At 41.9% G+C, this 16,476-nt stretch overlaps 1 protein-coding gene across 1 annotated transcript; it reads right to left on the reverse strand.

Moving 5' to 3' along the window:
* Positions 1-7,904: 7,904 nt before the first annotated feature.
* LOC309715613 (olfactory receptor 2K2-like) lies at positions 7,905-9,577 on the reverse strand (the record flags this gene model as incomplete). Its single annotated transcript, XM_082548856.1, has 3 exons — positions 9,186-9,577; positions 8,634-8,860; positions 7,905-8,242 (listed from the first exon to the last, which is right to left on the reverse strand). The coding sequence occupies exons 1-3, from the start codon at positions 9,560-9,562 to the stop codon at positions 7,905-7,907; spliced, it is 942 nt and encodes a 313-aa protein (XP_082404982.1). The 5' UTR covers positions 9,563-9,577.
* Between the last annotated feature and the right edge of the window lie 6,899 nt (positions 9,578-16,476).

Consider the following 16,476-nt stretch of genomic DNA (forward strand, 5'->3'; position numbering starts at 1 on the left):
GCATTCTTTTCTCGACATCTTATTTCCACAGAGCAGAACTGAGATGTCGGAAACTACAAGTTGTTAGCCATCAAACTGGCTTTAGAGGCGTCGTGGAATTTGAAGGAAGGGCCTGAAATCTTTCACTTCAGTTCAGCTGGTCAGAATCAACGCCTTCCGGTCCGAGGCAGAGCAGTTCCCGTACCAGACTGTTATACAGTTGGTCAGGATGCTCTCGATGGTGTGTCTGAGGACAGGTGGTTCTTCCTCAGAGTCCTCAAGAAGAAGAGGCGCTGGTGAGCCTTCTTGACCAGCTTGGAGCAGTTGGTCATCCAGGTGAGATCCTCGGAGATGTGGACTCCCAGGAACTTGAAGCTGCTCACACACTCCACAGCCGTCCCCTTAATGTGGATGGGTGGATGTAGGTCAGCATTCCTCCTGTAGTCCACGATGAGCTCCTTAGTCTTCTCGGTGTTAAGCAGCAGGTTGTTTCTGTCGCACCACTCAGCCAGACAATCCATTGTGATTGTAGATGAGCAGTGGTTATCCAGCCGGACATGTTGGGGGCGGTTGGTCAGGAAGTCCAGTAACCATTTGCAGATGAGGGAACTGATGCCCAGGTCTGTCAGTTTCCTGATGAGTTGTGAGGGGTGGGTTGTATTGAATGCTGAACTGAAGTCTATAAACAGCATTCTGGCGTAGGTGTTGTTGTTGTCAAGGTGTGAGAGGACAGAGTGCAGTGCGATGGAGACTGCATCCTCTGTGCTCCTGTTCTGGCGGTATGCGAATTGGTGGGGGTCCAGGGTGGGGGGGAGACAGGATTTGAAGTGTGCTAGGACCAGCTGCTCTAAGCACTTAGTGATGATGGGGGTGAGTGCTACTGGGCGGTAGTCATTGAGGCTAGATGGGTTGGAGTTTTTGGGTATCGGGACGATGGAGGTGGATTTGAAGCAGGCCGGTACCACAGCGTGGGCCAAGGACAGATTGAATATGTCTGTCAGCACTCCTGCAAGCTCCCCAGAACACGCTCTGAGAACACGCCCGGGGATGCCATCAGGACCTGCAGCCTTGTGGACGTTGATCCTGCTCAGCACCGCTCCTACATCGGTGGGGGAGAAAGTCAGAGGTTGGTGGTCTGGCGTCATGTCTGTTTTGGCTGTGGTTGTGGGGATCCCTCGCTTGAAACGAGCATAAAAGTTGTTAGGTTAATGTGTTGTGGTTTTTCTCTTCATTTTGGTATTATAGCGGTGTTGCCTTCTCTTTGTGTTAAGAATAACGTTTACAATTGAACCACTTCTGCACTGTTTCACTTCTTTCTCTCGCAGCTTGATTCTTTGCTGCTCCATACACCCTCCCCTAGACTTCCATCTCGGCGACATAACAATCTACAGAGTCAGTGATGACTGGGGAGGCTGTTACCTGCATCTATGGCTATGTTCACACTGCAGGCGAAAGTGCATCAAATCCAACTTTTTTAACCCTATGCGACCCATATCCAATCATGGTGTGACAGTGTGAACGGCACAAATCTGATATTTTCAAATCCAATCTAGGTCACTTTCGTATGTGGTACTGAATCCGATACATATCCAATGTTTTAGAAAGCGACTGCTGTTTGAACGGTCATGTCGCATTAAATCCGTCTTTTACGTCACTGACGCAAGACAGACGCCAATTATCAGCGCCGGAGAAGCACCCGAGAAGACATTCCGAACACTTCCTGGCCATCCGGTGAAACTGTTGGGAAGACAACCTTGGAGAAACGTGAACATTTTATTTGTACTGTATAATCTGCAGATTCTGACAGAAATCTGCAGCTATCCTTTGAAGCACCCATCCTCTCTAAAACAGCAATAATGATAATTATTAGGCCATATGTAAAGAACAAAATAACTTTATAAGCAAAATTGGGAAACATAAAGTCCGACACGAGTCTTTATATTAAGGGCCATCAGTCAAACAATACTGTTTGGTCTGGGTCTAAACAGCGCGTGTGAGTGAACTCACGCATGTGAGTGAACTCTTCTTTAGCAAGCTATTAGTGCCAAATATCGCCACTTTTCTAACACGTTTGGTTAAGAAATGGCGTAAAAAACGCTGTTTAGTTATTCAAAACGCTTTTTTTTTGTCTCTATCTGTCATTGTGCAATTAATCTCATGTAAACAATCATGTGGCGCACAGAAAGACGTGAAAAAGGCACATACCTTTGACGTTGTGTGACGAACTCTGTATTCCTCGTCCACATGTGTGGATGTAGCGTAACAGAATTAGTACTGCATTTTATTGCTGCCTGTAATTTATTGCAGTTTACTTGTATTTGCTTAATTGTTTATTAAATGTTTGAGGTGTGAAATAAACTGCAATGGAATTTGAAAACAAAATATGCATAGTGGGATTATAATACAAGTAAATACTGTGATAAACAGTGGTACCGCATAGGCAATCACTTAGCAGCAAGGTGAATCTGTGATGCATTAGCGTGGTCTGCACTTCTTCTTTTAAACGCCGTTACAGCTGACACAGAACGTCGTTAAAAACACAGTTTTTATGTATCTTTGAACGGCGTTTTCTGCTGAGTGACGTAAAAAGTGGCGTTCAAAGAGAGATAAAAACAGCATTCTGTCAGGATAAACAGCGTTTTTTACGCAATTTCTTAACCAAATGAGTTACAAAAGTGGCGATATTTGGCACTAATGGCTTGCCACAGTCGTCTTTTGTGCATGCAGGCTGTTTTGAGGGTTCACAGTAGAGCGTCACATGCTGTCACATTTTATTTATAGCGTGAACAAGCAGACAAAAAAAAATCAGATTTGATCAACATATCGGAATTGAGCTCTAAATGTTAAGACCTGCAGTGTGAATGTAGCCTATGTGTGTTGGAGTGGATTCAAATGAGACACTGGAGGCAAACTGATCACCAAAAGAGGAGCTGATTTATTTTAGCTGTTGCACAACGTGAAACATGAAGGTGATTGTTTTCTTGTTATTTCACAAGGATTTAAATAACTTGAGCAGAAAAACTGATTTTAAAACAACTGTACACTCTAGGACACTATGGCATTATACATTTGCCTTTGTTATCTTTCAGGAGAATTTCAACTTTTCAGTACAGTAATGCATATAATGACTTTAACGTTTGATTAAACAACAAAACCTTCAGAAAATTGCTCATTTGAAACATATCAAATCAAAACAGATATGTACAAAAAAGTGCATAATGATCTAATTCCTAATGCAGAATTTCTTATATTTTGTAAATCCAAATGGAAATCCTTTGAGAGAAGATGCGGCCCTAACCTGTCCCATATTGTTCACCAGTGACTTGGTAGATATGAAGATGGTTAACCTAAACCTAACCACTGACTAAAAGTGAAATTGAGGGGGAAAAGTAAAACAAAGGGCAATGCACAAAGCTTCAAACAGGATTCACATCATCTCTTGACTAAAGGACCTTTTATCCTGCTTTGATAGCTTCAGCCTTAAACAATACATAAACTTCCCTACCCACACTAAGGGCCATACTTTGGACCTAGTCTGTTGTTCTGGACTTACCCCCTCCATCTGTACAGCTGACGAGCTGCTAATTTCAGATCATCTACTTCTCTCCTTTAATGTTCACATGACTTTCTCTGTAATTAACAATCCCCGTATTATTTCTTTCCGGAATGTCAAGAATATAAATCTTGATATCCTTTCTTCTGCCCTCTCTAGCTGCTTGTCTCTTAACAATCTGGCTATTCAAGAGGATCTAGTATTTTATTATAACCATAGCCTCAGTAGTATTTTGAATTCTCTTGCTCCACAAAAAACCAGAACTGTACTCTTTTCTCGCTCTGCGCCCTGGTACACACCTGAACTCCGACTATTGAAAGCTGAAGGCCGACAGCTTGAACGTCTTTATAAGAAAATTGGCCTTACTATTCATAAGGGTATGTTTAATAACCATGTTCTGTTTTATCAGGAATGTATCAGTCAAACCAAATCTGCCTATTATTCTACCATTTTCTGCTCAAGTGAGAACTCCACCAAGACCCTATTCTCATTATTCAACTCCTTTAACAGGCCACCTGATTCTCTGCCCGCTCATCTCTATTCATCTAACTTCTGCGATGCTCTAATGCTATTCTTCACTGAAAAAATTCATAAAATACACCTAGACTTGGACCCTAATGCTCCATGTAGCTCCTCTGTCTTAACTCCACCCCCTTCTCACTTCCTCTCTGTTTTTCAACTTCCGTCTTTAACTGATATTGCTGATCTCATCCACAAATTAAAGCCTTCTACCTGCCAGCTTGATCCTATCCCCACTGTCCTTGTCAAAGCCTGTTTACCCCCTCTCCTTCCCCTCATATCTGCTATTATTCACTCACCACTGGAACTGTTCCTGCTTCCTTCAAAGTTGCTGCTATTACCCCAATCCTGAAAAAAACAGGTCTAGATCCCAACAACTTTAACAATTTCCGTCCTATCTCCAATCTACCATTCCTCTCAAAAATTCTTAAAAAAATAGTTGCTTCACAAGTCCATCTACAGTACACCTAACTGATAATAACCTTTACGAACAGTTCCAGTCTGGCTTCCGTCCTCTGCATAGCACCGAAACTGCTCTTATAAAAATGACAAACGACCTTCTTATAGCAGCTGATTCTGGTCTCCTCTCCATCCTTATTCTCCTTGATCTGAGTGCAGCCTTTGACACCATCTCCCATCCCATTCTTCTTAGCAGATTAGCTTCTATTTGTCTCTCTCATACTCCATTAGCCTGGTTTAAATCATACCTGTCTGACTGCACTCAGTTCATTCAATTAAAATCCTTCACTTCTCAGCCTTCTCCTCTATCTACTGGGGTGCCGCAGGGATCTGTCCTCGGGCCCCTTCTTTTCATCCTTTACCTTCTTCAACTCGGACATATTTTTCGTAAATATAATATTCAGTTCCACTGCTACGCCGATGACACCCAGCTCTATCTCTCTACCAAACCCGATTCTACTCTTCCTCCACCCTCCCTTATCCTCTGCTTAGCTGAACTCAATTCCTGGTTCTCCTCCAACTTCCTTAAACTCAACAGCAAAAAATCAGAACTTCTCCTGGTCGGCACTAAAAGACTGCTATCCAGAATTAACAATTTCTCTCTCACCATCAATAATTGGCTGGTCCCTGTCTCTCCCTCTGTGAAAAGCTTGGGTGTCATTCTCGATAGCACATTATCCTTTAATTCACATATCAGTAATGTCACACGTGCAGCATATTTTCAACTCCGTAATATCAATCGCCTCCGCCTCTTCCTCACTCCTCATGCCACTGCCATTCTCGCCCATAATCTTGTTATCTCTCGAATTGATTACTGTAACTCACTATTATTTGGCCTTACACAAAAATCTATTAACAAGCTGCAACGTGTCCAGAACTCTGCTGCCCGTATTATTACTAGGACTTCCTCTACCCACCACATCTCCCCCATCCTGAAGCAGCTTCACTGGCTCCCGGTTAAATTTCGCATCCATTTTAAAGTAATCCTTTATACATTTAAGGCTATTCATTCTCTCACTCCACCATACCTCTCCGATTTAGTACAGATGAACTTCCCATCCCGGTGCCTCAGATCTTCATCTTCTCTTTCTCTCTCTGTTCCTTCCGCTCGTCTGATTGCAATGGGGGGCGGGGCTTTTAGTTGCTCTGCCCCTCGACTTTGGAATTCCCTACCCCCTGACCTCAGAAATATTATAATAATATAATATTATAACAATATTATCATTCCCTCTTTTTAAGTGCACCCTCAAAACTCATCTGTTTAAAATTGCTTATGTTTAAACCTCTGTATGCTCTAACTTTTATCTGTTATTCTTATTATTGTGTATATTTCCAGTTTCTGTGTTTTTATCTGTTGTACAGTGTCCTTGGGTACTTTGAAAGGCGCTATTTTTAAATAAAATGTATTATTATTATTATTATTAAAGGAGGCATGAAAGCCAAAAGACTGCATGATGGAGAAACACGAATGGCATTTCACCCAATAGTTACCACTTTTTTGATTGCCTTGGATGTTCCTCATTGAATAAACTTTTTTGACCTCATTTAAACAGAAAATGACATTTAATCCTCTGCTTGTTATCTCAACTACCCTCGTGTTCGTCATATGTTGCACTTTTTTAAGTTAAACATTCTGCTCTGCTTGTTTACTGAAAGCTACGTTCTAACTAGATACTTCTCAATCATCATGTCATCATAAAACTTTTGTGTAGTTAATTAGCATGAACCAAAATTCTAATTCTTCCAGCTGCTCCTTTTACAGTTCATCACAGCAGATCCTCTGCCTCCATCTTACACCACCTTAAGCATCCTCCTCTGTCACACCCTCTGCTTGTCCTCACCTGCTATATACACAAATCTTATAGCATTTTAAGTCTGTTCTGACTATTGTCAATTTTGTACATTTTTTGTTCAGCATGGTGGTTAGTGTGCTGACCCTTTAAGAGAAAGGCATGGCCCATGCGGACAGGAGACGTGTCAGAAAAACTCAGACAATCGACTTAACATGTGTTGTGAAAGGTTCATAAAAATACATTCCCTGTGAGTATGCATTATTGCTTGGCACTTTATGTCAATTAATGGCAGTTACTTACATGCTGTATTACGCAGGCTAATTTATGGTTTAGGTATTTAGGTATTTATTTATTTATTGTCATTGTCAAGAACAATGAAATTGCGTTTGGGGCTTCCATACAACCCAAAAAAAAGAAGAAAATAATAAATACCCCTTTGTAGGCAGTTATTGGCTGTCAGCATAAGCACATGGTCATGCCGCTTGTTAAGTAACTATTTTAGTTTGTCACTCATATACACTGTATTTTGTTGTTACAGTTTCACACCTGCCATATAAAGCGAAGTCTAAACCCACACTAGCGTCAGTGACTTTTGTGTTGAGGTGTTTAACTCCTGGAAAGTAGAAAGTGGTTCCACGAGGCCAGTACGAAGTCAACCAGAAAACCCAGGTTGACCTCTCTGACACAATCCCAGCAAAACCTGTTGAAAATTACACAAGTGCTTCATTGTAGATTCTCAGTTTCCATTTATTTTAATTCTGTGTGTACGCAGTGTGTCTGTATGGTATGCAGGGGACACTAATGGGAACAGGAAGGCTGCGCAGAGGGTAACTAACACAACCCAAAAAATGATTGTCTGCTCTCTGCCACCCTGGAGGCCATTGCCAGATCCTCCTGTCTCAGGTAAACCAGGGCCCTCACAGGTGAACCCGCCCACCACCTGTTTGACCCGCTGCTCTCTGGTCTGTGCCTCAGGTCAATCAGGTCCTACACCTCCAGACTCACTAACAGCTTCTTCCCCTTGGTCATTCAGACTGTTAACAAACACTATTCCCCCACACCCCAGCCCTGCCCACCCACGTTAATCTGAGCCATGGTCAGATTAACCCTACATGACTCTATTCAGACCAAGTCTTGTCTTTGCACTACTTCCAAGCACTTTGCTCTCCACTGTGTGCCTTTCTATGTTTTGTATATGTATTCCTCTAGACTCTATATGTCTTTTCTGTTTGCTATTTATTCCTATTTATGTATTTTTTATACTCCTGCAGAGTGTAGCACCCATAATTTCACTGTACATGTACAATGACAATAAAGGGCTATTCTATTCTAAAGTAATTAACTTCCTTGAGGCATTAAGACATTCACTTTTTTTCATAGATGTAGAAAGGAAGACAAATCAGGTCATTCATTCTGAAATTACAGGAGTTTGGGTCCATTCATCTTGACATTAATACAATTTGGTATCATTTATATATAAATCACAACAACAATTAATAAATAAATATTAATTAATAATATCAATAATATTAAAAAACTTTGTTGGGCTTTGTTCTGCCTCTTGTATGAGTATCCAGTATTTTTGGAACATTTACACTGCACTAGATTGTGAAGTGTTTAATGATGCTGCTGCGTAACTCTTTACTGACCAGTCCGTAGATAATGGGGTTGATGGCTGGTGGAACGATGATGAACAGAATGCTAAAGAATTTCTTTAGGTTTTCAGACACTGAAGGAAACCTGTAACTCACAATTATGATCACTGAGGCTATTTGGTAGAGCACGTACACGACGAGGTGAGAAGCACAGGTTTGAAAGGCCTTGCTGCGGATGCTGGTGTCGATTCTGCTGTGTTTTAGAGATACTTGCAGGATCCTGATGTAGGAAAAAGCAATGATAAGGAAGATCCCTGTACTCACAGTCCAGGTCATGGCCAGACCTACCGAATAAAAAGAGACAACTGTCCTTTCAATCAAGTATTACATGTCCCCATACCCATGTGGTTTAATTGTTCCCTCAGTTAAAATCTGTTTATATCTGGAAAAAACAGCTAATAAATGCTTGAGATCTCACTGTGGGGACAAGCTTTTCTTTAAAAAAAAAACCATGACAACACAATCAGTTTAATTCCTTTCTCTAAAAATCCAACAAAACACAGAAGTTGCTTGTACAACAGTATAAAGTGGAGACAATGGTTTGCAATACTGCACTCATCATTTTAACTATTGAGGGAGAGAAAAAAAATTAAACTGTGAAACTAAGGCTATGAATCAAGCTGATTTGAAGCTGATAAAATGTTCAACCATCTACTGCATACACTTAGGACTGACCATAGATGTCACTGGCAGGTGTGGGAATGCAGGCCAGGCCTAGGATACCCCGGTTGCTGCAGTAAACATGCAGAATGACTCTGCCACACAATGGGACATTCATGTGGAAGCTGAAGAGCACAGCAATAGGCAGCAGAGCAAGCAACCAGGCCAGGGCGCAGCAGGAGTGCAGCCAAGCCGAGGTCATGATAGCGTGATACCTGAGAGGCTCACAGACTGCAATGTACCTGCACAGAGAAATAGAAGGGGCATTTATACTAAAAGATATGTAGTAGGTTTTAATTTAGAAGTTTTGTTAATGAAAAAAAAAAAATTTAAGTCTTTTCAAAATCCTGTACTTTCTCATTTCTTTGGAAAAAAAAACTTTTTCTTACAATTCTACAAACAAAAAGAAGATAAAAACAGAAGAAGAACAGACGAAAAGAACACAATGCTGACATACAGCTAAAGGTTGGAGACATAATCCATTATCAATTCAAACAGCAGCATCAAAAAGGAAAGTTCGATTTTCTTTTTTCTTTGATTTTTACGTTGAGCTGATAGTTTTATTACCTGTCGTAGGCCATCGCACCCAGAATAGCCTGCACTGCTAGCCCATATGTGTGCACAGAAAAGGCCTGGGCAATGGCTGGGATGTATGCAATCCTCTTCTGCCCCATCAAGAAGTGCATCATGAGACCAGGCAGCACAGCTGTGGACCCCAAAAGATCACAGACTAGCAGGTGGCACACCATTACAAACATGGGTCTGTGCAGGTTCTTGTCAATAACAATCACGGATACTATGACACCATTGCCCAGCAACACCAACATGTAGGTAAACAGAGCCAGGAAGAACAGTAAAGGGCCAAACCCTGGAGGTATATAGAAGCCTTCAAGTTCAAACACAATCGGCTGTTTGAGAGGAGTCGCCATTGTTAGGTTCTCCATCCACAGCAGCTCGTTTCTGCAAAACACATCAAAACCCAAGAAACAGGTAACACAAACCAGACAAAGCTTTTAGATTCATAGATACATGTTTTAGTAAAATGTAATAAAAGATTTTTTAAAAAGCTTTGAATTAATACACCACAAGATCTGGAATCAAAGAAGAGAATGACAGACAATGTCTAATGATCAAAAACTCGAAAAGCTTGAATTATACTTTTTTATCTTCTTATCCTTCTGCCTTCTCGTCTGCGTGCTAAAGTTGCTCTGACTGTTTGAGGAAACTGTGCTGTGCTTTTATTAATTTGCAGATCGTTTCTCATTCATGTTTACCACTGAAACATCAGCCTCCATCCTGGATACAACCAATAAGCTCTGTGCCTGAAGTGCCACAAACTGCAGTTCCTTGCATGGCCATTTGATTCTGGCTCCAGAATCAGTCACTCAAAGCTTCCATGTTAAAATGTCCATCTATGCAATAGAAAGCAACATGTAATGAACCAGAGATTCATATAAAGTTTTTGGACCCAAATGCAGACTCATAACATGCAAATGACTATTTACAATAATTTATTTACTCACAAACTTGAGCTCAGAATCACAACACAACTTCAGATGACAAGCATCGCCAGGGCAAGGGATCATCAGAGATTGCTGCTGGAGAATGATTAGTGACGGGCAACAGAGGGAATGATGGAGCAGCAACTCTGCAACAAAGGAAAGAGGGGTTACTGGACAAGAAGGCAAGGAAATGGCTAAAGATGAGTACTGATTGTCGTGGAGTTGGTGGGAGTGTGTTATGTACAGATTGGACGCAGGTCCTGTTCCAGAGATTCCAGAGGGGGTCCAGGGGAGGCACGATGGGCAGGAGGGCAGACAGATAAGCGGGATGAAGTCATTTGAGAGCCTAGTTCTCTCCCATCTCAAGACCCTCACGGCCCCCCTCCTGGACCCCCTGCAGTTTGCATATAGAGCCAACAGGTCTGTAGACGACGCCATCAACATGGCCCTACACTTCATCCTGCAGCATCTGGACTCCCCAGGAACCTACGCCAGGATCCTGTTTGTGGACTTCAGCTCTGCCTTCAACACCATCCTTCCAGACCATCTCCGAGGCTTTCCCAGATGAATGTGCCTGATCCCATCTGCCGGTGGATCACTGACTTCCTGACGGACAGGAAGCAGCACGTGAGGCTGGGAAAGAATGTCTCGGACTCCCGGACCATCAGCACCGGCTCCCCTCAGGGCTGTGTTCTTTCTCCTCTGCTCTTCTCCCTGTACACCAACTGCTGCACCTCCACCCACCAGTCTGTCAAGCTAATCAAGTTTGCAGATGACACCACCGTCATTGGGCTCATCTCGGACGGGGACGAGTCTGCCTACAGGAGGGAGGTTGAACGTCTGGTGTCCTGGTGCAGCCACAACAACCTGGTGCTGAATGCCCAGAAGACAGTGGAGATTATTGTGGCCTTCAGGAAGCACACAGCCCCACTCCCCCCCATCATCCTGACTGACACCCCCATCACCTCTGTGGACTCATTCCGCTTCCTGGGTACCACCATCACTCAGGACCTGAAGTGGGAGCCCACCATCACCTCCGTCATCAAGAAAGCCCAGCAGAGGATGTACTTCCTGAGGCAGCTGAAGAAATTCAACCTGCCAACACGGACGATGATGCAGTTCTACACTGCAATCATCGAGTCCATCCTCACCTCCTCCATCACCGTGTGGTACGCTGGAGCCACTATCAGGGACAAACAGAGACTGCAGCGTGTTGTGCGCTCTGCTGAGAAGGTGATTGGCTGCAGACTCCCATCTTTGCAGGACCTGTACACCTCCAGGACACTGGGGCGTGCAGCTCGGATCTCAGCTGACCCTTCTCACCCTGGACACAGTCTGTTTGACCTGCTCCCCTCAGGCAGGAGGCTCCGGTCCATTCGCACCAGAACCTCTCGCCATAAGAACAGTTTCTTCCCCTCTGCTGTCGGACACATGAACAATAACCATATGACTGTACCCGCCACTAACACATGACCCTACGCTGTGTTCACTGCATCATTTCATGTTTGGCACTGATCACCACCTGCACTCATGTATATATCATGTATATATCTATCTACGTAGCACTCATAATTCTTATTCTCATGTATATCTCATGCACATATCTTTCTTTCTACATAGCACTTTAATTCTTATTGTCTGCACTGAAGCACCGCAGCAATTTCCTAATGTTGTAAACCTCAACATCTGGCAATAAACCCATTCTGATTCTGATTCTGATTCTGATTCTGATGAATATTGAAACCTTTGCTGTAAACAGACCTTAGAAGTGGAAGCAACCTGAACCAGCACTGGAGAGTAACAGGGCAGGAGGAGAAGACACAAAGAGGCAACGGTAGACACGGGTGAAATGAGCATATCAAATCAAATCACTTTTATTGTCACATCACATGTGCAGGTACATTGGTACAGCACATGTGAGTGAAATTCTTGTGTGCGAGCTTCACAAGCAACAGAGTTGTGCAAAATACAATAATGTAAACAAGCAAAATACAAGAATGGCTACATCTGAAACTAATAAATATATGTACAATATATAATAGTATATGCTGAGAACAAAAGAGTTACTACCAAATGTAGCAGGATGAACTGGCAAAGAGTAGGAGGCAGCACTGATTTAACCCTCTGGGGTCGACGGTTGCAATTCACATGACCAATTTAAGACAACACTGCAACAAGATGCAGTGACCCAGAGTCTCCATTTCACTTTGTGTTAAAGTGCAGACTTCAAACTACATACCGGTTTCAAATTGTGTTGATAGGCCATGTAACACCAGAGCAGTTATGAAAAATGTAAGCTGTGTTTCTTCCTAAATACTATTGTCGCATTTCCTGCAGGAAAAAAAATGCATTTTCTAGCATACACTCTCTGCTATGCGTGTTAAAATGTATCATGTCAACCAATCAAAAAATTATATGGCAACATGCATAGCTGGACTGTGATTTCTCTTTTTTATGGACCGATGTTTTTTTTGTTTGTTTGTTTGTTGTTTTGTTTTTTTGTGTGGTATAAACAATGAAAGGTGGTGGATTGGCCAGATGCTGGCCGATGTGTAAAAATAACTCAGTTGTTTGCAGCGATGGGAATAACGGCGTTACTTTTTTCAGTAACGAGTAATCTAACTAATTACTATTCCTATCGTTACAAAGCCGTTACTGTTACCAACAAGAAATTGCGCTCCGTTACTATTTTTCAACAAACAGACGGTTGAAGCTGTGTTCAGCTTACCGCAACTTATATCAGTTGCACGGAAGTAGCTGTAAGTAATCTGGACACTACGGCTTTAAGCAGCTGCGCTCCCGCGGTAATCATGATCACTGTCTGGCACAACAGCTGGAGCTCAGGGGGCAAAACAATCACATGAGTGCTGCTGTTTGACTGAGGAAGAATAAAGTAGTCGTGGTCAATCACATGACCACTTAAAGACAAAGCAACAAGGTGACATATACCAGTTTATAAACTGTGTGGCCACGTAAAACCAGAGTCATGATAAACAATATATACGCTGCGTTTTTTCCTCAATAGTTTCATGTTTACTGTCTAAGGACAGCGCAGCGAGCACGCTCTGCTTATGAGCAAGAAATAAAAAAACAAAACATAAAACAGCCCGTTTGTGTTGGTGGAAAAATGTAACATGTCGACCAATCAAAAAATGATTTGGCAACATGACGTTTGGTTGTTTAGGAAGAGGCGGAAGATTTAGGAGTGACGGCGAGAGAGAGCGAGACAGCAGAAAAAGAGAGAGAGCGAGTTTTGAGATGTGAGAGATTTGTGACGTTTAGCGTGTTTGCAGTGTGTAGTTAGTGTGTAGTGTTGTGGATAGTTTTGTGTTGTGTGTCAGAACATTGAGGCGACTGCTGTCTCCAGGTAGAAACAGGAGTGATACACCTGCTGCTGTCAGACCTGCAGGTATCAGGCTGTGATGTTTCCTTTATAGTGGACAGAAATATTTGGAGTGGCACAAGTTACAGTAAAAAATATCACTTTTTCTACTCGGATTTTATGTTTTTTGTCTGATTTTAGATCAGTTGTGTTAGTACAGTCAAAATGAAAACAAAGCTGTAAATTCAGACACGTGAGGCTGTGCTGAAAAGAATGAGACCAAACAAGGCAAATAAATAGTTTTTAAAGGTGAAATGTGGAGGAAACATCAGACGTAGTTAAAAATGGCCAATTATACCCTGGACCCCAGAGGGTTAAACATTTTTTAAAGTAACATAATAGTTACTTTTGAAGTAATTAATTACTTTTTAGAATCTTGTAACTCAGTTACTAACTCAGTTACTTTTTTGAAGAAGTAACTAGTAACTATAATTAATAACTTTTTCAAAGTAACTTGCCCAACACTGTTTGGTGCTGGCTTCTGCAGAGGCCAGCAGTTGGAAGCTTTTTGAAACAGGAGCCAACAGCAGATGAATGGAGAGGCAAGCCTTTATTTGTCTGGTGGCAGATGATGAGCATGAAAACTATGAAAAAACTATGACACACGACGAATCACTACGACAGACTGTGGTGAGGATAACAGACATCCTGACAATACACACTGACTAAATACACACTAGGATGATTAGGGGGAGTGAAAACATATGAGGAAACAGCTGATACACATGAATGACGGGACAGGGGAAGTGAAACTGTGGCGTGGGTGTGGTCTCTGGCCAGCTGCAGAGGAGGGTGACGCAATGAGCTCCCGAAGCAGCGCAGGGGCGGGGTGAACAGGTGTGCTGGAATGTGAATGTGACTCTTTATATGTTCACAGTGACTGTCGGAGGGGAAGGAGAGCGGCCATGACAGCGGAGCGGGACTGTCTTTGTTCCATTGTAAAATCACACTAAAACCTAATGTCAAAATAAAGAAGTGCTGTCACCACGTCCGTGTCTTGTACGTGTGTAAAGGGTCCAACTTCACAGAAACTAAATACAATGAACAAAGAACACAAGATTCCTTCAAAATAAAACAGGAAACATGGAGAAAAATACAAAAAAAAACCAGCGAAATAAAACTAAAATGCGCACAACACTGCGTCGCAGACCCAGTACCATGAAATTTTTTGTCTGAATTTCTTAGGGTGCCTGGGTCATCAACCCAGAGTTTTCAGTTTTGCGTTATTATCGAACTGATTTTTATATTATTTATCATTTTGTTTTGGTTTCTTTGTTAGAGTTGTGCTTTCTGGTTTCTCTCGCTGGTTCCCGTGTCTGCTGTATCCGCTTGTCAGTGATCACTGTCAGCCTAACCATCGGGAACCCTCACGTTAACCTTTATCAAGTGGAAAAAAGTTAGCTTTCATCCTCCAGCTTCACTGTGTTTATGCTAACATAGCTGTGTCGCTAGCAATCACGTAGCACATCATTATATACCAGCTAGCCCAACTTCAGTAACCCTACAAACGTCACTGCTGTTTAGTTTTCTGTCTTCATTTATGTTGGAGGTGGCAGCAGAGCTGGTGTATCATGTTCAGGTGGAAACAATCTAACTTCTAACTGTTAAATTTCATATATTCTGTTTTCATGGATGCCTGGATGTTACACCTGGTAAAACAGCCACACTGATCATTTTATTAAAGATGAAAGAATTTAGACAGTTTGTAACTCTCAGTAATGCTGCAGAGCTCCTTTGACTTTGGGACCTGCAGCGGAGTTTGGACCTGGAAACAGCTAATGACATCAAACTTAAAGACCGGATAGCATCTCTATTGCTTAATGCATAATTGTGTTGTGAATATTCATCCTTAATCTGTATAAATGCACATGCTTCAGAAAAATTATAGTAATTACAAAATGGTACATTTCAGGCTAGAATAGCAAAGGGGAAGCTGTCAGAGGAACGGAAGAGAACGAACAATGATATTTAAAAAAGAAGGAGAGAAAACATTAACAGCCAGCCTGAGTTGAAGAAAGAGTTTCTCATAAAGTGAAAGATGGAGAAAAAGAGTGAAAAAGAGAAAAATAAAGAACATCAGTGATCTGAAAGGAAGAGAAAAAAGTCAGAAGAGAAGGAAACAAGCACAGAGACAAAAGGAGAGAAAGTCCAGCAGCGTCTAAACACAACCACAGAGAACTTTAGGAATCAGCAGCAGGCGGCTGCTTGCTGGTGAACTATTAAGATGCAGAACTTGACGTGTGCAAAAACAGAATTGTTATGATGCGTCTTGTGATATTACAAAGGTTGTTAAGGTTTAATGGTCATTTTGAAAGAAATAATATCTTGTTTTCTACTAGTTTGTCACCACCGTCAGACGTTGTCAACTCCATAATATGGAGTTTTTGTTTACTTTTCTGTTTTGAAGAACCATATATTTTCCTCCCATATCTTTTTGAAAAATCAAAAAATATATTTTAGAAAATTAAAACCTGTTTTGTCCCTGATCTCAGGAATCACTGAGGTACATACAAGGGTTAAAAAGTTTAACACAGATTACAACTCACACTGGGTAAAAAGTCAAGGAGAAAACATGTATTTTTAAGTGAGTTAAAAAAAAAAAAAAAGCAGGGGCTGGAGCCTGCCCGACCTCCAGAGGCAGGTTATTCTACAGTTTAGGAGCGAGAACTTCAAAGGATCCTCTGGATTTGTAAAATGTCTTTGAGACAGTCAAAAGCACCTGGTTAGCTGATCTTTAGAGCATGTGATGGCATGTGATGGTGAAACAGCACAGACAAATACGATTAAGACATTTAAAAACAAATCAAATAATTTTAAAATGGATTCAAAACTTAACGAGGAACCAATGAAGCGACACTAAAACCGGAGTTATGTGCCCTCGTTTGCTTGTACCAGTTAAAAATCGTGCAGCAGCGTTTTGTACCAGCTGTTGACGAAAGAGGAAGGACTGGCTAATCCGAATCAACAGAGGATT

The sequence above is a fragment of the Aulonocara stuartgranti genome, assembly GCF_965226115.1.
Source record: "Aulonocara stuartgranti genome assembly, chromosome: 10".
Classification (NCBI taxonomy): Eukaryota; Metazoa; Chordata; class Actinopteri; order Cichliformes; family Cichlidae; genus Aulonocara; species Aulonocara stuartgranti.